Source organism: Thunnus thynnus, chromosome 3, assembly GCF_963924715.1.
Source record: "Thunnus thynnus chromosome 3, fThuThy2.1, whole genome shotgun sequence".
Lineage (NCBI taxonomy): Eukaryota > Metazoa > Chordata > Actinopteri > Scombriformes > Scombridae > Thunnus > Thunnus thynnus.
This window is the reverse complement of record NC_089519.1, coordinates 10,027,415-10,051,379: the sequence shown is the minus strand read 5'-3', so window position 1 is coordinate 10,051,379 and position 23,965 is coordinate 10,027,415. Positions and strand designations below refer to the sequence as shown.

The 23,965-nt window shown below is 39.8% G+C and overlaps 1 protein-coding gene across 1 annotated transcript; it reads right to left on the bottom strand.

Moving 5' to 3' along the window:
- Positions 1 to 20: 20 nt before the first annotated feature.
- On the bottom strand, positions 21 to 3,129 carry hmx1 (H6 family homeobox 1). The gene is made up of 2 exons (XM_067584126.1): positions 2,433 to 3,129; positions 21 to 1,001 (listed from the first exon to the last, which is right to left on the bottom strand). The coding sequence occupies exons 1-2, from the start codon at positions 2,734 to 2,736 to the stop codon at positions 379 to 381; spliced, it is 927 nt and encodes a 308-aa protein (XP_067440227.1). The 5' UTR covers positions 2,737 to 3,129; the 3' UTR covers positions 21 to 378.
- Positions 3,130 to 23,965: the final 20,836 nt, after the last annotated feature.

Genomic DNA, 23,965 nt, shown 5'->3' with positions numbered 1-23,965 from the left:
AGAAAAAAACAGACAAGACGGTGCTTGATTTTTTTTTATTTATCTATTAAGTGAAAAAAAGTGACAAAGTTGGAAAAATGTGTGGCTTTAAATATAAAAGTTTGCAAAAATATGTGTGTATTCAAACAGTACATGAACAGCTTCGGCCTCCATGCTTCACTGTTTATTATAGTCTATACTGTTACAAGAGAAGAGACTCTTGCAGAGGCTTATAAACAGAAATATAGAGAAGAGTCATTATTTAGTGTTTTTATTACGGTCTCTGCGGCTCTTATCTTTGGATGCAGTCAGCAGTTTTCTTGCGGCATTGTGGGTTATTGCACAGTATCAATAGGGTGAATTTATATTAACAAACAGAACAGTTTGATATGTCAGTCTTTACACCAAGCCGGTCATCTGTGATCTCAACATGCTCATGGAGTGAGCAAACGAGGACAGAGGGTAGTTGATGGAGTTGGAGAAGCCCGCGACGGGTGCAGAGACTTGATGTCCGTTCAAGTTGAAACCCAGCGTTGCAGTGGGTGCGGGTCCCTCGTGATACAAGATGGGGACTCTGACAATCCGCTGGGTTGAGTTTGGGATATGTGCAGCCTCCAGGTCCGCCGCCAGCTGTCTCTTCCATTTATTCCTCCGGTTCTGGAACCAGATTTTGACCTGCGTCTCCGTCAGGTGGAGGGACGTTGCCAGCCCCGCTCTCTCTGAGCTGCTCAGGTACCGCTTCACGTCGAAGGTGGACTCTAGCTGAAACACCTGACTGCGGCTAAACACAGTTCGGGTCTTTTTCTTCCGGGTGGAGCTCGGGTCAGAGGAAGCGTCTTGCTCTGACCGCGCGTCCAAACCGTTCTGCGCGTCCTCGTTGTCATCCACCAGGTTGCTGTCGCCCGTTTTCCTGTCGGTTTCGTCGCTGCCCTCCGTTATCGACTCAGACACCGCAGGGGAACCTCTGTCACTGGTCGATATAGAGCAGCAGTGGTCCTCTGAGTTTGTGTTATCCCTTGGACCTGAAAGGAGACAAAATAGAAACATGACAGACTTTAAAAGCACACTGGAAGAGTGTAATTTCTCAGTCCAGTTTTCTGATACACTGTTGTCCTTTAAACAAATGAAAACTTCTATTTGTCTTATTCTGTTGAAGCACGGTGGGATAAATCAGTCTAAAGAAAAAAATGAAAATAGGACATCAAACGAAAATAAAATAAGTTGGAAAAAATCAAACTTAACGTCTGGCATGTTTCACTTAATTTTAAGAAATATGACATTTTAGATTAATCTGGATTTAAGCACTTTAAAATATAACTTTCAGTTCTTTCAATTCTTTTCCAAAAAGTTGGAATGCACATGGGCAAAGTTAGGACGTTTTGTTTGCATGGCATAATACTTTATGATCCCTGTTAGGAAGTTGTCTGTGCTGAATATGACAAGGATAGGATTGGGATATATATAATACTACAGATAGCCTTCCAAAGTAAATCCATCAAATTCTTTGCAGTTTATAACCTACTAATATCGTCCAACAAGTTAATGCCGAATTACTATGTGGACATTGGCGTTGACCATGAGCTTCACTGACTTGTGGACACATTGATGGTGCTCTTGGGATTTTTAAATCAAAGTATTGGACTGCATAACCAGAGGGAGGGGCAGTTTGTTTTGATTTGAGGGCGCGTATGAGTGCCCAAATGGCACTGAATGTGCGTAAAAGCGTCATGATGTTGACGTGCAGCGTTATTGTCGCTTCTGTTTGAGGTTGTATACTGGGCATTTGTGCGTAATCCGTGTGCGTAATCTTCATATTGGGATACGGGTCGCTTGTTGACAAGCACGATGGAATATCGTCCCTGTACAATAGAGGATGAGTTGCACTTATGGTGATCAGACATGAAAACCATCAAGTCTTGCGTGTGTTTTACAGACCCAGTGTATGAACCTGCAAAGAACTTTCACACGCATAACCAAGGGAAGAAAAAGAGTGTTGGTTTTATTTAACGAAGCGAGAAGAAACATGCGACTTGCCAGCCTTTAATATTACCTCCCTGTGTTACCAATAAAATCATGCAAAATGTACACAAATAAATCAAACCTTCACGGCGTCAATAATGTCACCAAGCAATCAGCGATATATAATTGTAAATAAAAGCTGAGATGTGATCTAGAACCAGCGACTATAAGAAACAAACACATTGTTCTTCTTTAGCCATCCTTTAGCTAAATAATTCTGATCCTCATGACTGTCACTGTTATTATTTATATTGATTAAATATAAGACAGAAATGTGGGTAAACGGTATGTGCAGTCCATTACACCCCTGCTAATAGTACACTTACAACAAACTGTCCATGCGTATCGTAAATAATGTCGCATAGGCTAAGATGCCCACAGCTCAGTTTAGCTTAATGTATTTTCTTTGAGCATAAAATCTACTCGCTACTCACTGTGTGGTGTTTCCAAAGCTCTGGAGTTCAAGGCAGTGGTCCCCCCGCGGTACCACTGCAACGGCGAGTCTCTGTATGGGGACCGGGCTGTGGAGCTGGAGCCATCAGGAACCGGAGCGCTGTTGTCGGCGTGATGTGAGTTCAGGACTCGGCCGTTAGAGACGGTCTCCACACCAGCATCCCCTCGACTGCTGTCCGACGCAGAATCCTGCCTATTCCGCCCCGTGCCCAGCAGATTCTCGATGAAAAACGACGACGCCCTCGATGAAGTGGGAGTCTGGTTGTCCGTCAGCTTCTCCTGCATGTTTTCCCGAGCTCACGGTGTTTTTTACGCAAAAACCAAGCGAATCCTCTCTTGATCGAGCGTTTAGGCGACCGAAAGTCCCAGCAGTCATTTCAAGCGCCGCTGCCTTTGCGCTGTGATCGGATGAGGAGTCATGGCAGAGACGGGACGGGGATCTCCTCGGTGCCAGCGGGAGGAGAGGGAGACGGAAGCAGTAGTACAGTGAAACGTCAAGTCAAACGCGTAACGAGCCGAGGGCATCCAGCGATTGGACGAGCACAATAGCAAATGGGGTTTTCCAAGGAAAGGAGAATTATTGTCTCTCTGCGTCAGCCGCTGCTGTGTGTGTGTGTGTGTGTGTGTTCACGTGCAGGCCCGTCCCCTCGAGGCCATGCAGGCAGGAGAAAACCTCTGTTCGTGGTACAGCGCTCTTTATTTGGGTCAATTAGAGTGCAAATCAAAATAAAGATCCGCCAGGGCAGCAGCCATGCCCGGGGTCGAGCCCCCCCGGTCCACTCTGATATAGGAAGCGCTCACAGTCAGCTATTAGCTGGCAGGGAACGACAGTATGGAGCCTGTCATTTTTAAGGGTGTGTGTGTGTGTGTGTGTGTGTGTGTGTGTCTGTGTGTGTGTGTGTGTGTGTGTGTGTGTGTGTGTGTGTGTTTATACCATTAGGCACGGAGCAAAAACCAAGGTTACTTGTGTTTCAATCATTTTAGAGTCATTATTTAAAGCTTTGATAACCTTTGGCAGCATCTGGAAGACGCTGACTTTTCTATTTCCAGTATTATACAGAACAAAATTGAAAAATAAGATGAGTGGTGGTTCACAACGGCATGATGTTATCGACCTCAGGAGTCAGGAACGCACGTGCTTACTGAACCGTGCAAAATGGCACGTGAAACGCCGCGTCTTGAAAGATGCGGCTGCTGTCAAAGGTTATCAAAACTTTGTGTAATGGCGCAACATAATAATAGGACTGTTTATCTGTAGCTGCCTGGTTTAATTAGGACCAACTAAACATTTTCTCCTTTATCTCAAGATTTAGAATTGATCGGCAGAATTATGAAGGCCCATTTGTCGATATAGTGTTGTTATAGCAGCCTGCCTATATCGCTGTTTCAGCGAAGGATTACCTAAGCCTAATTATTTTATTAAGTTTCTATTTTAAAGAAATAAGTAGTCGGGATTGTTCTCAAAAATGAATATTAGTGTAAAACAGCAATGGGAACGTTTGATTTGTAATCTTCAATTATTAAAGTTAACATTTCCATTTGAATTTAACACCAGCCCTCGGTTTCTCAAAAAAATTACCCACAAAACAGTAAATAACACCCTTAAAAATCGCCATTTGATGTAGACATAAACACCCAAACCGAGTACCCTAAAATAAACTAATAAACTTAAATAAAATTATATAATCCCCAAACTGTCGCTCCTGCTTCATTGATGGACCAAGAGGGAATCTTTCATGCAAGTAGCCAATGTTTACAGCTTCGGTAGGGCTACTTATAGCTTGCTGTGAACATTAAAAAGTTCATTTATTAAGAGTAATATGTTTCCAGTGAATACAGCCTTCATCGCGCAGATCAAGATAAACTTACCACTATTAGATCATCTGAAAGATTTAAATGAGTGCTGACGGGCGTCTTTACCCTTTTCGTTGAAATGGCAAGACATTTGAGCTTTTTATTTCCCTCAATGGAGTCAGCGGTGCTGACCTTTAACTTCAGCCTCTCTCTCTCTCTCCCTCTCTCTCCCTCTCTCTCTCCCTAAGGCTAGACTTACCCTTTGACAGAAGATCAGCGGTAATGTGCTCTTCAGTCTAACACTCAGCGCAGACAACAGTAACATGAGCCGTGTGTTGAAGAGCTGAGTCTTGCACCTGTCTTCTAATATCTCGCTCAATAAAGAGACTTAATATGGCGTTGGCTGATGCGCCTTTAATTCTGATTTGTGTCTCCCCACGAGGCTAAAAAGCCCGCTTGTCTCCCTCAAGCCAACAACACTAGCGAAATTGATATTTCATTATTTGAAATTAACAATGTAGCCCAAGCTTCGTTCACTGAATTATTATCGAGATTTTTATTATTCCACATGCATGAGATGAGGAGGGAAAGCCAATAACCATTGAATATCTTATCTAAACAAACTCAGTAAATGTGGAAGAAAGAGGTAAACACAGTTGATCAAACCCTACAAGATCAATAAAGTCATTGTATAATGTTTAATGCTAATTATGACATATAGCCAAAGAGCAAAGTCTATTAAATCTAGTAAATAATTCACAAATTTATCTCAGATACCACAATTGCAGTGGAGTGTTAACAATTACAAAAAAAAACCCAAAAAACTTTATATATATAGATTCATTAACAAAAACTGCTACTCTTGTCCCTCATGGATTGTTCACTGAAGAAGTTGGTTGAAGTTAATAAAAATTCAGCTACACAATCTGACAGCCTTTCACTGTTTTGAAAATATTTTTTGCGTCGCTGCAGTTAATAGTTTCCAGATTAATCTTAATAAATCTCACTCTTTCTCTCTGCAATGTAGGCGTACTAAAAAAAACTTCATTGCCACATGATAGGCTAATTATCTAAATGACTAAAACTTCCAGAAGTGACCATTGATCACATGATGATGTGTGTTTGCCGGTGCTAGCTGTTCCAGAAGAGTGGACCGAGAGCAGAGTTAGTGATATTAAATCATGATCAGGTAAACATCAGTGGCCCTTATTCATGTCTTTTCCTTCGCAATCAACAGCATTCTTGTGAATTTCTCATTCATCACTCATCATCACCGTTATCTCTCTACAGTCTCATCGTCCTAACCCCGTCTCTGCATATAAACCTGAGCATGTATTCCGTGTAGCTATTTGATTGAGTTTCTGTTTTAGGTGTGTTTGCGTGTGTCAAAACCCCACATTAGATCAGGTTTCTCTGTGTACACCAGGCCGTCTGAACGATGTGGCACCCCGGCCAGCGCCCCCTGCTCTGGGGGCCGACAGCCCAGACCCAGAGGCCCCTCTCACTTTTCTCTCTCCCTCCTCTTTCCTCTCTCTCTCTCTCTTCCTCCTCTGATCTTTATCCAGCCTGGCGTGCCCTTTGCTTTATATGGCCTGCTGGCCCGCTACCCAGCTCCGCAGCCACGACCCCCTCCATGCCACCGCAGCTCTGACATCAGCTCACTACCGAAATACAGTTTCACCACACAAAATCATATCATCAGCATGAGCTCCGGGAGACAGCTGCATCAAATTGACCGTGTTTCTCCAGTTGGCGGTGGCGAGTGTTTTCCAGCCGTCGGTGCTGCCAGGCCTGTAACACAGCGTTACAGTTTGTATTATCATCCAAGAGAAAAACACAAGTCCACTATGGGATGGCAGTGAGGCTAAATTGCATGGTGTAGGAAAGCAAATTGACTGTGCATTATATATTTTGGAAATCTCACACAAGACCAAAATCAAACAGTTTCCAGTACTCTCGTTGGCAACCGTAACTAATTCCATTTTCTTCTGTTCAGAGATGATATTTTTATTTAAAAAACTAACAAGAATGAAATGGATTTGTATTTTAAGTCTACTTTTCTGCTTACAGTATTTTATTTGAATTGGTATTAACCAGCCACAGTCTCCTGTTTTTTATTTTGAAATTACCCAGGTCTAATCACAATTTTATAACGGCCATTACTCCTTCAAGTGTGATTTTAACGGCCCTGGAGTCCACTGCTCTCTGAAGAGGTTTACAGTCAATGAAAGTGGAGACAGTTTGACCTACTTCAGTGAGACAGGCAGGCAGAGACAGGAAGGCATGTATCTCCTCTAGGGTATTTCACAGCTCCCTTTTACATTAAGAGGTCTTCATAGTGACTCAGTGAAGTATAGTGACCTCAGCTGACTTGCATTTTTAGGCAATGCAAGCACACCCACATGTATGAATACAAATACACAGAGTATGTGCAAATTCACGTTTGTTTGTCAATTTCCACAGTGACAAACAAGTAATGGGCAATTTAGTTATTATTTAATAACACTAGCAAAACTGAACTGCTGAGACTTGTAACATTCACACTGAGATTAGAGACCTATCACATCAGCAGACACTTGTCTTTGGTTTGTAGGGGGCCCTCTGATGGTTAACAGAGTGCAGTGCACCTAAGGTTCAAATATCACACAAATTTCAAGCAGTTAGTCGTCATCAGAGCAGTATATGCAGAAACTACTTTGCACCATGCTGGTTAGAAAGCAGCCAAAACGGCCTTCCTGCAGTAATTCCATAAGCTGTCATTACCCTCTGCTAATACTCTGCTGGCAAGCCAAGTACCTGCTGAAGTTGAGCAAAGAATGAAGGTGCAATTGTTGATGGTTTCACAAGTTCACAAGTGTATTAAAAGATGAATATATTCTCTTTCTTTGTGAACCCACAAAAATGTGGTTTGTCCACTTTGAAATCATTTAATTTTTTTTCAGCCTGTTTAATAGTAGAGTGAAGAAACCTTTTCTTCTCTTCTCCTACTTAGGCTCTTGCCAAATCTTGCAGCATTTTATTCTTCGGCACTCTAACAAAATCTCACTGCATACTTACTCTCCTTAACTGGCAAGCCAGCTTAGCCGGACTGTGCTAGCTCTGGCATTAATAATTCACTGTACATAATAAGTTGATGCTGCAGAGTTTGTTCTCATTGATAGTATTAGCCGAGGTGAGCATTCTCGGCCAGACTTTGTGACGCCAGCAGACCGGCATAAAGTGGGCTTTAATTGCCCATAATCTCTGCCGTTCTCTTTCCTCTCAGTGCAAGTCAACAGCATATAGCCTACAAATGCCAGACCTGAGCAAGGCATTTTTAACTCCATATTAACCGGAGTCTCACAGTAAAGAATGCTTGGAAGAGATTTTCAAGAGATTGGGGATTTTTACACCCACTGTTACCGTGCTGGGATTTCAAATGAACACTTTTATATTTATATCCAAAAGCAAAACAAGAGCTTTACACCCTAGGGGCACGTTGTTGTCCTTCTTATTAACGTTGCCACACCTGAAAACGCACTTTTACCAAAAACACAACAAAGAAACAAAGAAAAACATCGGATTCTCCTTTTTAAGAAATGCTAGCACTTTCCTTCCACATCTGTTTATCTCTTTCATTATTAAGAATGCATCCAGAGCCTGCTGTAACCTAGTTTCTTGATCATTCTGCCTGATGAATTTGTGTCAGTGGGCCACTCATTTGAAGAATAGAGTTTGTTTTATATATGGTAGAGTAAACATTGAGTCATTAGCAGGCTTGATGCAGGATAATGTCATTTCAAAGTCCCTAAATTCAGAGGTCAGACCTTTTCATCTCGAGTTAAATGGTCAAGTTCAGGGATTTTGACCACAGGCCTCTTTTATTTCCACACAGTCTGTATTTCATTGACAGGCAATAGCATGAGTACATCACATCAAATTATAACCGAGTGGGTTTTATGGGAAGGAAACTTTAATTACAACTAGCTGGACTGTTGCACCCAACTGTGAATCTACAGACTTGCTGCAAAATGCTGATTTCTACGGTAAAGATATTAGAGAGATATTTTTTTTGTTATGAAAACAATTTCTTCTTCTTTGCACTGTGTGTCAAAACTGATTTAACATTTGAAAATTCTGCTACACACCATCACATATAGACTACTGCCAATTTATGTTTTAACAAAATATTTAAAAAATCAGACCTGTCCATGGAAAAAAAAGTGTAAAATATAGTAATCTAAATATCAATCATTTTATTTATTATTTAGTTGTTCATTAATCTGTCTACTTAGTATGTTAGTCATGACAAAAATTCGAGGATAATACCTGACAATAATGAAACATTTTAAGTTCCACTCGGCCTAATTAAAACATAAATCTTCTATACTCGTTATTGCAACTCATACTTTCAGTTATTTAAAACGCTGTGAGAAATTCTTTGCTGGCAGCATGAGCCAGTGGTCAGAAGCTCAAGGTCAGACAGCTCTGATCTCTCAAAAAATCTGACTGTGTGAAGGGTTAAATTAAAACAAGTCAAAGTATTCCCTTTCATCTTCCTTGTTCTTTAAAATGAATCCACTTAATGGACAACAGCACAGATATCTATCTAAACACAAATAGGATTTCTGTTCGACAAAGACCCTATCCCTGCAACTCTCAGCTTATTATTTAGGAATATACTGAGTTTATTAACACAAGTACGTCTATGAAAAGTGGTTAAATTAATCAGGTAACTTTATCCCTGATTAAAACTCTTCCTTTCGGGACTACCCGAGACCACCTCTGCCAATTTCTCCACTTATAAGGCCTTAGGATTTCTCTAACGGGAATGTCCGTTTGTTTAACCTCTTTACGGTACGTTAACCCCTGTCAGGACGTACTCGTCAGCCCAGTACAAAGGGGCTGAAAAGCGGGGACCTTTCCCCCTCGTCCGACCCTGTGCTCAAATCCAAGTCTGCGTTCCTGCTCAAAGTGCTTAGAAAGTCTTCATACGGTCCCTCGAAAGAATAGAATGCGGGGCGAAATAAGGAGAGTAAAACATCACCATGGTCATAAAGTCACTTTTAAAAATGGTCACTATAAAATTCAAACACCACAAACAGTTTTAAAGTTAAATGATGCTTCCACATAGAAAATGCGAATACAATGAATTCCCCTCGGAGCCCCTGGGACCTGTAGTCTCTCTGTGTGTTTTGTCTCTTGTAGAGGGACATGTTAATGCCCTCTAAGCGAGGTGTAATATTTCTTTATAATTTCTTGCCATAGTTGGAAACACGTGGCTGGGGGACTTGCTGACCTGCTGTAATAAGCTTATGGCAAATACATGCATCCATGTGCGCTGGGGCCAAGACCCGCGCAGCGTTCAATACTGAACCAGAACCAGGCTTTGAAATAAGGAATTTGCTCGTACTGTACATGGGAAGGAGAGCTCTAGTTCAACTAGACACTTAACACTGCATTTAACAATGACATCCGATAGATGGATCCAGTTCCCGGCCGGGGGTAGACAAAATAACGAAAACACTTCATGAGAAGAAATTTTAATTTTGAACTACAGCGCCTGCTGTTCAGCTCCTTTTTCTATTTTTAGTCTTTTAGAAGTTTGGTGCACATGACCTGGCCTACTTTTTTAATTGCCCGCTTTGAAAACTCCCAACTCATGACTGTCAGAACTCTTTTAGAGCTCAATAATATCAAAAAGTCTAACTTGTATTGTTATAAGTTACAGTCATTTCCATGAAGCGTTTACTGTCGGTTACAGTTAAATATCGAGATTTGGTCCTGGTTTGAACGAACAAAGTTTACCAGGCTATCACGTTGCGGTTTTAAACTAATCTACGGAAAAGAACAAACGGCTGGTGTTGCATTGTTTCTCCCACTCAAGCTTTAATGGCCTTAGCCAATAGTCACTCATTAGAAATCAGATTAGCAGCATATTAGGGTTAAATCTCATTTAATTTTGCGTCATAATAAAAAATCAAAACATCAAGGCAAACCATGTGAGTTTTGTTTTTTATTCCCTGCAGTCCCAGAGTTTGTTTGAAAGCCTGTTTATTCAACCTCGCGCCCTCAATGTGCTGGCAGGAATTCAGCTGGTGAAAAGGCCACGAACCAATAGACAGTTTCTCCTCTCTCTGTGTGTTCACTCAGCTCATGCTCAGATGAGCGCCTATCACATTAAACGATCGCGTGAGAAAGAAGAGGAGGGCACGAGAAACGCACAGAGAGGGTACGGGGTCGAGGTCGCGCGCTATAGTCCCTCTCCGCGCGCTCGCTCCTTTAATTAGCCGCCCGAGCTGAGTAAATTAGGATGGCCGTCAGCACCACCCAGTTCAAATGACTTCATTTTCCTAAGAGAGTCCTAGTCCGCTGCATATTTTGGGGATATGATGTAGCTCTCTGACACCTGGTCACTCCATATACAGGTAAATTAATAGACCAGCCAAACGTGTATTTGCCGCACGCTCCGTCACTGAATTCGGTTTCTATCAGCAGATTCTGACGAATTATACACTGTTACAAGAAGTTTAGTTTCTGTGACACCGAGGTTGGTTATCACGGGGTTTATTCTGCTCTTTCAGGACTAACAGAACCACACTGTCAGTATTTGGTGGATTTATCTGCGTTTTACCAACATTCAGAGTTGAGATTTTTTTAAACAAATAATGGATAAAATGTAGTAATTTTCGTCACAGATTTTCCCTATTTTGTCCTTCCAAAATAAAACATTAATTAGATGTTATTGTCGCCAATTATATGGCTCTCGGATTTATTTTCTTCCTCTAGCATATTTCCTATTACTCATGTTGAAATGTCTTTCCATACAAAAATGAGAAAAAAACACCATTAAATCACTAAATGACTAAAATAACTAACTAAAATAAACACAATATGATTGATAATTAGTTGCTTTAGTCCCACTGTATATTTTTTGTTGTTGTTCAATGAAATTATACAAAAATGTATTATACAAAATGTAACGCAGTGTATTGTTGATGAAGCAAATGTCTGTTGAATTGTTATTTTAATCACATTGTGTTTTGGAAACAAAAGGAATACACAGCGATGCTGTGCATAGTGACTAAATGTATTAATGCTCCCTTCTGTTGTTGTGCACAAGAAGGATAGATTCAGTCATTAATTTGTGTGTTTACTTCAATTTAACCTTTGCTGCTGTCACTGTCCAGCGGTGAGCCCAAATAAACAGAGAGGTAATCACAAAAGTAGCTTTTTACCGCTCAGCTCAAAGACTGTATGTTATGTTAAGTAATCATAAGAACATGACTCAGGTTTTGATGTCGACTTACAGCGTGAACACAATGTGAACATTTCCTCCAGCAGTGTAACTATCATCATCTCAGTATGCAACATATTTTAGTTGCATTTACGTGGCTTGTGTCTTGAAATGCAACAATATTATCACATTTTGATTATTTATATATATTTGCGTAGTAAAAATCAGTGAAGCACAAAGATAGTAAAACTAACACACTAACTAGTTGATCTAATGATGTAGAAGGTGTAACCTGCACAGTACACTTAATGTAATGCTGAGGTGGAGGAGCTTACCTCTTGTATTTAACGATTCACATATAAATAGAAAAAGTGAAACTGTACTAACTATATTCCTATGACAATAATAACTATACCTTTATAAATGAAAAGTAACTTTTTAACTGACATCAAAAAAGCGAATTACTGCAAATTTAAGCAATAATGAGTGAAAAGTAAATTCCAGGTTTGCACTGCTTCATTATTTAGAGAACAATGTCTTCTAGTTGACTTGTTCTGCTTTATGTAAAACGTGCATGCTGAGACTATACTCAAAAACAAATATTATTATATAATTTTGTATTAATTGTATTTCAATATAAACTTTGTGTCTTATGCAAATATTTGGTGGAGGTATATCTCCTACAGGAGCAATAAATAACTGAACAAAATTTACTGGAAAGGGGGGGAAAGTATTTCCTTTCATCTTCCTTGTTCTTTAGAAACATCTTGTGTGGCAGCAGCTAATAGAAGAGCAACATTATGACAAATTTATTGCTCATTGCATTTATTTTTGTAACTATTATAGAATAATTATGGAATAATCCAGACAACACAAACATGCACACAGAGTCAGAGAAAAGACATATTTCAGAGACTCAGATATTTAAAAACGGGGAAAGGCAATAGATGAAGAAGACGACAGAAGTGGAGTAAAAAAGTAAAGGGGGGAGGAGAGTCGAGATAACAGTGTAGTGAGGGCAGTGGTGCTACCCTAACCTGAAGCTACATAAGAGTAAAGAGCCTGTGTGTGTGCGCATGCATGTTTGTGTATATATAAGTGTGTGTGTGTGGATTGGGATCTGAGTGCACGTGTATGTGTGTGTGTGTGTGTGTGTGTGTGTGTGTGTGTGTTAGTAAGACGCCAGGCTGCACTCTGTTTTCTACAGTCTTGTCACGCAATGTTCCTTGAAGCCCCGCCCTTCTTCCACTACCACACTTCCTGAGTGTGTGTGGAGTCCTCCTGACCTACCATCCAACATACACACACACACACACACACACACACACACACACACACACACACACACACACACACACACGCAATCTGAGAAACGGCCTATATTCAGTAGCTCTCAGGCTAAAGCGATTATGGTATAGTCTCCATAGTCTCCACTCTTAGTTTGCAGTCAGGGGTTGGGCGTGTTTGGGCCCTTTTAATGTGGTGTCAATGAATTAGTGAATACAGGGATCACCTTAATCTGACCCTCCCCCTCCTGGGCTAAATCGCTCATGTGGTAACACAATACCATTGATGCAAGATGCAATGTTCCTAATCTCTATCACAAGCTAATGGGGGTATTTGCAGTATGGATCATCAGTGAAATAAGAAATGACACGACGCTGTCTGAAATGAGGGACTGCATCAGTCTGATCGAGTGTTGGCAGTGAAAAGGCGTCTCTTCTTTCTTTCTGATACAGTGTTTGGAGCTGTTCTGATTACACTGGTTTCAGTTATGTTGGTGACTTGACTCCATATATGACATTTTTACACAAAATTGATGAAGAAATTTACTGGTCAATTTGTAGATTGTCTATATTTTATGTCACATCACTCAAAACATCTCTGAACATTTCAGCTAAAAGCATGATGCCTCTTAGGGAAGCTAAGTAATTATGAAAGTTTAGTTTGTTACATAAACCTATCAAAATTTCAAATAATGTAAATATTGTTATAACTTGAACTGAAACATTTTGTAATTTCACACAGTAAATAATCATATCCTATATAATCACACAACCATATAAATTCACCAGATACCTAGTATTTCCTAAAATCTTAATATGCTTGCATTAATATTTCAAACTAATAATTTTGATTTGTAAATATTTTGCTGATACACTTTTCTCAGCAGCCTCATTTATAACTTTCTGACTGTGTTTTTCCTTTTTCACTGAAAGAAATTACAGTTTTAAAAAGAGAGAAAAATATTACAAAAGGGTGTTTTTTTGTTTTTAGTTGTCTTTGTACATTTTGTAATCTGAAAAAATATATTATCTTTTTGCCGATAATTCTGTATTCAAAGAAGTAATATATTAGTAATTCAATTTGCGAAGGTTAAAAGGAAAATCAGATGAATTCATTGGATCAAAAAAAACAACAACAAAAGTTTAAAGTTTAGAAAAGTTTGAGTAAACCGATATCTTCCACACTGTGTAATTTACCCCAAAATACTTATTTTACCAAGATGTTATACATTTGTAACACAATATACTATATGTTCATAATTAACATATCTTGTGTTAAAATTGCACAAATTTAATTTGAAATGTTGAGATTAAGTTTCTTCCATACTGCATGTGTTCTAATAGTTTTAATATTTCATCAGACAGGTTTAGTTTTCATGTGCTTTTAGCCCAGATAATCTGTTTCAAAATGTATTTAAAGCCAACTTCGGAATAGCAGTTTTGATTTCTTTCACCTCTGACCTGCATTTTCTTGAGTGTTTCCTGTATATTTCCAACGCTGTAGCTTTCCCAGACCTAAAGTTTTCTCAAAAGTCAACCTGAATCATAAGCGAAGAATCTCACACTTCCACGAGATCATACATTTCCCAGAGAAACATGCGGAGAAGATTCTGCGTGTGCATGTGCGTGCATGCGTGTGTGTGAGAGAGAGGCATGATTAGATACATGGAGGCCTACTGCAGAGTTCTGCCCTGAGTATTCTGGCTGATGATTGGATGAAACTACACAGTTTCCTCTCTCTCCACAGGTCCCTGGCCTTTGTCAAGACCCATACTGTCAGAAAACATTTGCACTTAGTCAAGCACGCGCACACACATACACACACACACATACATTCAGGCATGCACACAAAGATAGGCATCACCAGGTGGCGCCAAAGTATATGTTTTCATTAGTTCCCTCTGCAGCCTTGCACAATGATCCTCTAGGCTTTCTGCTAACACTATTGTCACTCATCCTATTCTTGTATGATTAGGTCATACAGCAGCATTTCCCTTGAGTGAATCGCTGAACTGAAACCATGAAGAACTATTGAAGTAACTGAGTGTCCAAACATAAACCCTTTTAACGTTAATCTCACCTCTGAGCACTGATTTGCTTTCTATGTTGGATAATGATTGAGTTAATTAATATGTATCCTGATTTAATGCGATTCTAATTTAAACGTTCAGAATCTGACTTTAATATGAATACCAACCATGAGATGGCACTAGAGTCAAACTAATGCAGCCTTGAACGACCACCACCCCCCCCCCCACCCTGAGTTATTTGTCCCTAGTTGGCATGGCAACAGGTATGCTTTTCTTCTCCTCCTGAAGGGTTATACTTTCCAACGTCCTTCGCTCTACGTTGATACCTTTTTGGCAAGGCTAATGGTTTGAGCACCACTCAAAGAAAATCACTCCCTGTTCTCTCTTGAATTGAGCAGAGGTGCAGCAGTGCACTGAATTGAGTTGTGGCGACAGATTCAGATGTAACATGCTTTTTGTTGAAATATCAAGACTTGTTAGATTTCACTGACATAGTGTTGGTATTGTTGAGTGAAATGAAGCATTTTATTTTTATTGAGACACAAAATTACCAATTTTTCCACATCATATCTTACATGATTGCTTTCAGTTTCACCAAACATCTGCTTTGATTTATGTCGGTGTGGTGTTGAGATGTGATTTCAATCTTCCCTCAAATATTTAATGATTGATAAGAATTTAAGCCACTGTCATTTGTCAAATGCCTTTTTTATTAAGCCTGACACTTGTTCAGCCTCTCCACTTCATGAATAAAATGTGAGGTTCAAATTATTCCACTACAGCTACACTAGTACAGCTGAATTTCATTCAAGCATCTAATAGAGATTGTTTTAAACCTGTGAACCAGGCAAATTGTACGGTATATGCTATGGTTAGATAAGCAGCAGTGTTTGAGGGCTGGATATTAAAATGTAACACATGGATGTGAACAAAAATTTAAGAAACAGCAGTATACAGAGAAAAAACTTAGCAATACAATATTAGCTAGAATGCTGAAGGTAACATAATGGAAGGAAAATACTGACTCTCTACAGAAACACTAATGACTCAATGAAGAGCAGCTGGGAAGGCAAGGTGTCCAGAGCTGATGAGTTGATTGGGAACAGGTGTGCAGAGCAGTCAGCTGGTGAGGTTGTTGGTGGACAGGTGAGGCATGACTGGCTCTGAAAAGCAAACACACAGGGAGAGGCAGAAGAGGAGGAAAGGGGGGATGGTGCTGATTTTGGGCCGACAGAAAGCACTGATTCAAGCTGTTATTGTTTGTCAGAATGTGAATCAGTGGACTCATTTATCTGAGAGATCACGCTGAGTTACTGACAACTCTGCCCCCCTCCCTTTAATAACTACTGCTGTGGTGCTCTCGAGCAAGTGCAATGGTGATGTTCGGTGATCAAAGGAATAAGACTGTTGTCGTGGTTGGCTCTGTCATCAGGGTGTTCTGGGTGCACAGTAGCCCACCATGACACGATGTGTCATTTCTAATTGGTACAAACAGCAATCTAGCAGCAACGACAGTCTGTCATGTTCCCTCACACCACACACCCATTTACCTTTGTGTTGGCATACTGCCAAACCCATCTCTCTTAACCAGTCTCAGGCTGTTTGTCTTAAAATATCGAAAAAAATTTCTGCTGAAAATTTCTGTTGAAGACCTTTTTAACAAACATGAAAAAAAAGATTTTAGGACTTGAAAAAGGCTTTTTAGATTAGTTAGATGAAGATTTTTACCCAAGTACTTGTCTATTGTTGGATGAAGGCTCTTCAAAGAGCAGACGTCTAATAGATTTTTTAACTCAGATCCAAGCTCGATATTTTTCTGTCTTCATTAGTGTTTTGTAAATGACTCCCCCGCCCCCCCACACACACCCCCCTTTCTTTTTTTTGTTTAACATCCACCAAGTGAAATGTAAAATCCACATCAGTTCTAACCATCTTGTTGCAGATGGGGGTCTAAACTCCCAAGGGTTCACAGAAGTCTTAAAGAGGATATATTATGCACACTTCCAGGTCTACGATTTTATTCTGGGGCTCTACTGGAATATCTTTGCATGATTTACAGTTCAAAAAACTCCTTATTTATCTTATGCTGGCTGTTTATGCAGCCCCTCAGTTCAGCCTTTGTCCCCCCCTCCTGATGAGCCGACTCTGTTCTGATTGGTTATCTACTGGAAGCTGCCCCTCACTAGACTTCCGCTAGCTCCTGAGACTATATAAACAAATAATAGTAATAGGATTTCACGTCTTTCTCTTGTTCTTTACTTTGTAACTTTGCAAACATAGCATTGGAGTGGGCTGAAGCCCTGGCTTTTGATTTTTAGGTGGCATTTTTACATGCATTCACCTCATATTTTAGAACTTTGACCATGTTTAACATAGATATCCAACATCACAATAGTATGTATCAATAAAAGGAAATCACAAAAAGCACCAAAGTTATGTCCCCTTTAAAGAGACAGTATACTTTGGACCAAGTGCTTGTCAGATCATGGGACAGCTCCTGAGACCTCCTCCCCAATTCAAGAGACTGGGTCTTTCAAACTCACTTTTTTTATTCTTCACACAAGTAAGTCCGTCTCAATTTGTTTGCACATCATGTGCAACATCAGAGACTGAAAGTGCACACCGTTTTCCTCATTTGTACAATTTATTGCATCGCGCCCTTCTTTATGATGACAGGTTTTTCACTCTGCCTTCGAGTGTGGTCATTAAAACAAGGTTTGATCCCTTTTGCCTTTAGAGGTGTTTAGACGACACTATGTATGAACTGGTGGGTTTGAAGAATACTGAACCCTTTAATCCAGCCCTCTTCATTTCTCGTCTCTTCTTTGATATTCATACAACCCCAGCAATCCTTTCCTCCAAGAACAATGTGTTACATTATTAATTAAAAATGTAATGCACAGGGGGAATTGCACAAATGTTTCTTCTGTCCTCACAAGTATGAATACTATTTTGTATTCAGTGTTCTCATACTACATCCTCAATGATGTCCAATCTGCTGTGGTGAGACAATGCACCACTTCACAGATGCATGTCTATGAGGAACATTTAAGAAAATGTCTGTTAATGTGTCTGGGTGCTTATGTCTTTTTGCAAGAGATGCAGAAAGGCGGGAATGTAATTTCTTACCATTTCCTGGCATCCATCCTTCACTAAGTTTTCTGTTCCCCTCAGGGTTGCGAATGATTAAGAGCCTGAGATATTTCAGTCATATTACAATGATTTAGAAACGGGCCAAATGTCAAATGGAACAGCATTAGATGGACTGCCTCAGACTGAGTCAGCAGATAGGCTTTTTGTCAAACTCCTTCTGCTTGACTTAGAAGTTTAAACAGCTTATAGGGGTGGACACACATATATGGATTCTTGGGCAAGGTCATATTCACAGTCTGGATGTGTGGGGAGTGCACAAACACCCACAGGCACTCCTCTGTTTTCTTGCCCTACCCTCTAAACTCTCTTCCTCTTCATTTCTCTCTTCACTTCTACCACATAACCCTGAGTTAGTGGTGTGAAGATGAACAGTGAGTGGAAGTCCATGGAGAGACGTCTAACAACATGAGAGATGTGGGTCAATATTCATTTAAACAGCTCAGATGCCGAGGAACTCTGTGATTGAAATTTTGTGCTCCCTTAGATGCATGAGAGATTGATTTAGATTTGGCACCTGGGATTTTGTCTTACTTATTACAGCTGTGATAGTTATCTACCTGGTTTGGTGTTTGTTCTAGTTTGGTACACTTAGAGTGTGGATAAAATAATTCTGAGATGTGGTGTGGCAGACAGTATAAATGTATTTTGCTATTCACAGAAAGGGATTTGATGAGAGGAAGAGAGAAATGTGATTTGATTAGCTACTGTATGTGATTTTATGTTGCTCATGATGACTCAACTCGTCATTCTTGAGGTCATAGTTTGTGGTGGAATGGAGAGAAGAACTGTGTCTGGGCAGTGAGGGTGTGAATAATTTCACAGCATCATTTTTATTACTACAGTGAGGTTCAGTGCTGTCAGTGCTTGAGTACAAGACTGGAATCCTTCCTTTTTCACCTCCTTTTTCACCTCCTATTCACCCATATCTCATAAATCTTCACTGTAAGGTTCAGTTCATACATGTATTACACAACAGATTATGAATCCAAACAGTTTATCCTAATGAGAGCTGCTCGCCCAGCATATATATAGAAAAAGTTCCACTTACCTATCTCTTACTGCTTGATTTAAAAAGCAAGTGTGTCTTTCAACTGCCAAACACAAGAATGGCACTATCTTTGCTCGTCTCTTTGTGGCTTTTAAATATATTGAATCTTATGCTTCAAATTATTGAAATAGAAACTGGGACATCCAATCAACAGGCAGATTGGTGCAGAGTCAGCAGTAATATGGGAATTGTACCAGGCAGTCATGGTGAAAAGTGGGAGCTGAGCCTTAGGGCAAAGGTCCTGACTTGTCAGTTAATCTTCTTTCCAGGCCCCAACTGTGGTCATGAGCTTTGGGTAGTGACAAAAAGAATGAGATCAAGGATACAATCGGTCGAAATTACATTTCCCTTGTGGGGTGGCAGGGCTCATGTTGGGGCGACGGCGGCTATAGAGATACCATGTGGTGACCACAAGAACTGTGATTGATCAGCATGTCTGCTTGTGTTCTTACATAAAACTTACTGATGCCGGTGGACATTGTTGAGAATGAAGACAACATGAAGCAATTTAAAATCCTTCCATTTTCAGCAAGACACATCTAGCAAAGCCTTCTCTCCAGAGAAATTAAGCAATATAGATATGCCGACTGCACAGATCAGTCAGTACGTATTCAGTAATGAAATACGGCGGGCCTTCCACCCGTTGCTCAAATCACAGAGTGAATGCAAGAATGTAAACACAGTGACTTTGGGGAATATAATATAAGCAGGATGCAGTCTGATCATGTACATGCATCAAACTAGTGTTGTAGTGGTATTATCAGAGGGAGTAATCCAGCACGAAACTATAATAAATCAAAACCTACACTGTAGAAATAGGGGGATCTGTGCAAACATCTGGAAGAAAATCTACTACAAGTCAAAGGGAGCCAATTGAGGTGGTCTGGGTATCTGATTGAAATGCCTCCTGGACACCTCCCTTTAAGTTCCTCTGATACAACCAGCTGGGACCAGAACTCGGGGAACACGCTGGGGGGATTACATATCCCATCAGCAAGTCAATTTATTTATAGAGCACATTTAAAAACAACAAAAGTTCTTTACAGAGACTGAGAAATACAATCAAATAACACAGACATAGTTATGAGGATCAAGGGGAAAATTAATAAAATGTAGAATTAAATAAAGAAAAATGGAATTAAATCCTAAAAACACAACAACATTCCAAAGAGAACAAATAAATACAAAGGAAAAGATCAATAAATAAAATCAGAGTGTGACCATTCATGTCTATATGATGACTATTAAAAGGCTGAAGAAATGGGTCTTAAGACAGGGGCAACAGGGAAGGAAGTCTGGGCTACTGTGTGTACTTACTAAGATACTTAGCTAGTGCCACTCAGAAAAGAGGCGGAAAATGGACAGATGAATGGATAATCTGTGGATGTCTAGGGTATTAAGGAATTTTTCTTTTTAGTTTCAAAGCTGTTTTTTCTTCAGTGGATGATTATATTAGCCTTAAGGTGCTTTTGGGAAACTGGGCCCAGCACTGTTCCTGTGGGACTGGCACAGCACTGCCAGTGGCCCATATGCAAAAGCGTATCTCATGTTTTTGCAGCAAGAAGGTAATGAAGGTCATTTTAACACTTTCAGATAAATACTGAGTGGTAATATGAAAGAACATGTATAACCAAATGGCCTGATTAGCCCAAGATGTGGCTGAAATGTTCCTATAGTTTTTCTGTCGATGGTTTAGGAAATGTCAATAACTGAACAGAATTTAAGAGTGTTGTGTGCCCTTAATCCCTCATCAGAAAGAGTGTAGTTTAGGTCTCTCAGAATGAGTCAAGAAAAAGTACTTTATTTACCTTTCAATGAACTCAGGTGATATCGCTCATTGTGAAGAGTTTTCTTTCTCTGCCTCTTTTTTTATTGTCATGAGACAAAAGCTTTTCTATTCACAAAGAAAATCAAAACAGGAGAGGAGAGGTATACAGTAAAACATTTCTCCTTGAGACCAGATTGAGTCAGAGCTACATCTGTAAAATGTCAATGGGAAAGGTTTGTGCCAGGATGGATACTTTAATCTAACACTCGTCTACATTTGCTTTTCTTCTTGCAGAGGCTAATTGGATTGATCATAAAGTCGTCACTAAGAGAGGATTTTTATGAATAATGATACTTGAGATGGGATTAAAGCTTTGACCTTTAATGCAGTCATATAGAAGCTGTATTACACTCCAGATATTTATGTTTAGTCTTAGACATATTATCTAATAGTTGGCCATATTTTGCAACATTTAGGGCATATTAAATCAATTCTTGTTTATATAGACAATAATGGTGACATTTATGATATTTATTGATATAAAACAAGCTATTCCTTTTTTAAAATGTCACTATTGTGTATCCCTGATGGACTTCTGGAACGTTTTACCCCTTATTTTTAAAAAAAATTGTGTCTTTTGAAAATTGGTGTTATGTCAGTTTGTGCATGCATGCACACACATTGCCTGTTTTATTATGCCATCATCTTCCTGTCTCGAACCAGCAGACCTGATATCCTCAAGCTGTGTGATCACCAGAGTTCTCCTCTTTAGGAACAGAAATAGTTTGCCAGGCACTCTGCCAGCTTCTTCTGGCCTTTTGAAATTTTTCACCACCAGTGTTTCTCATTCCAACTGTGCTGACAGTAACTTTCTTTTAACTTGTCCATAGTGACTGGAAAAAAGGGAAACATCCTGCCAACGCATTGAAAGCTCACTAATTAACATGGTGCACCTCATTCTTTTTAACCTGTATATAAACAAAGATGTAGAAACAACTGTTTCTATGGGGAGTTATGCTTTCTGACAGAACTTTATCAGCTAATCTGGCTAAACTATTGGCTTGTTCACAACCTGTCTGATCATCTGACTGCTTGTGTCTGTCACTCCATCTATTTTTAGTGACGTTTCAAGATTATAGTAATTACTTTGATGAGAACAGAGTTATCATAATTGAAATAACTAATGGCTGTAGTTTTTAAATCAAGTTCTAATAAACACTAGATTTCCTTTAAATGTCCAAGAAACCCAGAATTGTGAATTTCCAGTGGAGTGTTGTTGAGTTATCAAGGTCGAGTTGAATATTCAGGTTTGTAGTGTTGACCGATCCCAGCAATCAGTGCCGACAGCTCCAGTAAGTCCTGAGGAGGAAACGTGTTGAGTGGATTAGTGTGTTGATACTCCATCAGTGTTCAGCACAAACAACCTTTTCATTTGTTTTTTTTGTTGGGTTGAACTTGGTGAATCTGCTCCATTATATTTTCACTTCTGGTCATCTTGGTCAAACTTACAGTTGCAACATTCCTTTGTTACCTTTGTGTTGTGTGGCATGTTTGCGTGTTGCCACATCAACCTATAAGCCAGTTGGCTTTGTTGTTTTGGTGGTTGTACTGATTTTGTTTGTTTAATAATAACGCCCATACCCCCCTGGTATGTGGACTTACACAAGAAAAATCTAAGCAATCAGTGGTGATTTTCTGTCGTTATTTGATATTTCTGTAACTACAAATGTTTTGCACATTGCATCACATGTATTTCTACATGTAGTTATAGAAGAAACTTGATTCTAAATCAAGTTTCCTCTAACTTAAATGTAGAGACATAAGACTGATATTGATTTTCTCATCTCACTCCCTGAAAGAAAGCAAATGAGTGCATTTCAAAAATGTTGAACTATTCCTTTAAGGTAAATGTTCAAGTACCATGATAAATGAATCAGAGACACACAAACCCACAAAATCTGTTTGAGTGACATAGAACATGCCACAACAGTTAATTAGATGTTTTTTTTTGCTTTTTATGTTTACGTAATGGAGAAACTGGGCCACAGCAACACTTTATTCACTTAATTACCAAAACACATCACCCTCTTTCTTGCAGTCGTGATACTGGAGTTCACCCTGTAAGCTGCACACTTCCACGCTAGCTGTTCATCTGCAGCAGTGTAGCGGCACAGTGTGGCCACCTGGGAGCTTAGACAGAACTGCAGGTGAGATGAGAAAAGTCTCTAAATTTAGTCGCTTGTTTGACTGAGTCTCACAGTTTGGTCTGTGGGAAGTAAGAAAAACACAAATGCTCCCAAATGCATATAAAGAAAAAAGTCACAAAACATGTACACTAACATATAGAGTCAACATTACATACAGTGATACAACCTTGTATCCTCAAGATTGAGCAAACACACACACACACAGTTTTTCCACAGTGAAGCAGCAGATTGACTGCATCTTTGTCTTGCAGAGTTTTCACCGTTGTGTGTCAGCTCTTACCCCTGGCTTCCTGTAAATCTCTGTCGGAACACAACGGCTGTTTTGTGGGGCCGTGGAGATTAAACAACCAACAGCTATCGTGGTTAATTAGGTTGCTAGGGCTTTTCTGTCACCGGGGCTGGACTGATAAATGAAGTGAGCAAAGATGCCTCTGTCCCTCCAGCATTGCTCTGAAGGGGATTATCATTGACACTCTCATTTCAATTCAGCTCACAGGACAATGGACTGACAGAGACGTGAGACAAGCACACACGCTCACAAACACACACACACACACACACACACAGGTAGACAAGGTAGAAAATATCTCCAACATCTTTTTCTTTATTTAATCTCAAATGAGGAACTAAGAATCCCTTTGCAGGATCACATCTCAAATGTTCTCCATGCATGGACATTTTTCTTTATCTCCCCAGTGATTGGTGTAGATCAACCATGATTAATAAAGACTGCATGTGCATTGTAACAGCTGTCTACATGATCTTATGCTGCATTGCGCACAAACTCTTTTTCTTGCACCTCTTTTCTTTTTTCCTTTACTTTCACACATACACACTCAAACAATCAAATCATGTCTAGACTGGCTGACACCCAAAATCACAGCTCACTGTAAGACATCTTGTTGTTCACTGCCAAACCAAGACGTGTTTGGTTTTTTTTTTTTCCTTTTTAGCAACAGACACCAAGGCCTTCTAAAGTTAAAAGTTAAATGTTTTTGTAGTTTGTGTCCCT

Excerpts from the sequence above, each read along its gene's own strand:
- hmx1 (XM_067584126.1), bottom strand. The coding sequence starts at position 2,736 with ATGCAGGAGAAGCTGACGGACAACCAGACTCCCACTTCATCGAGGGCG. Across the intron at positions 1,002-2,432 it reads AGCTTTGGAAACACCACACA|GTCCAAGGGATAACACAAAC; the intron begins GTGAGTAGCGAG and ends GTCTCCTTTCAG.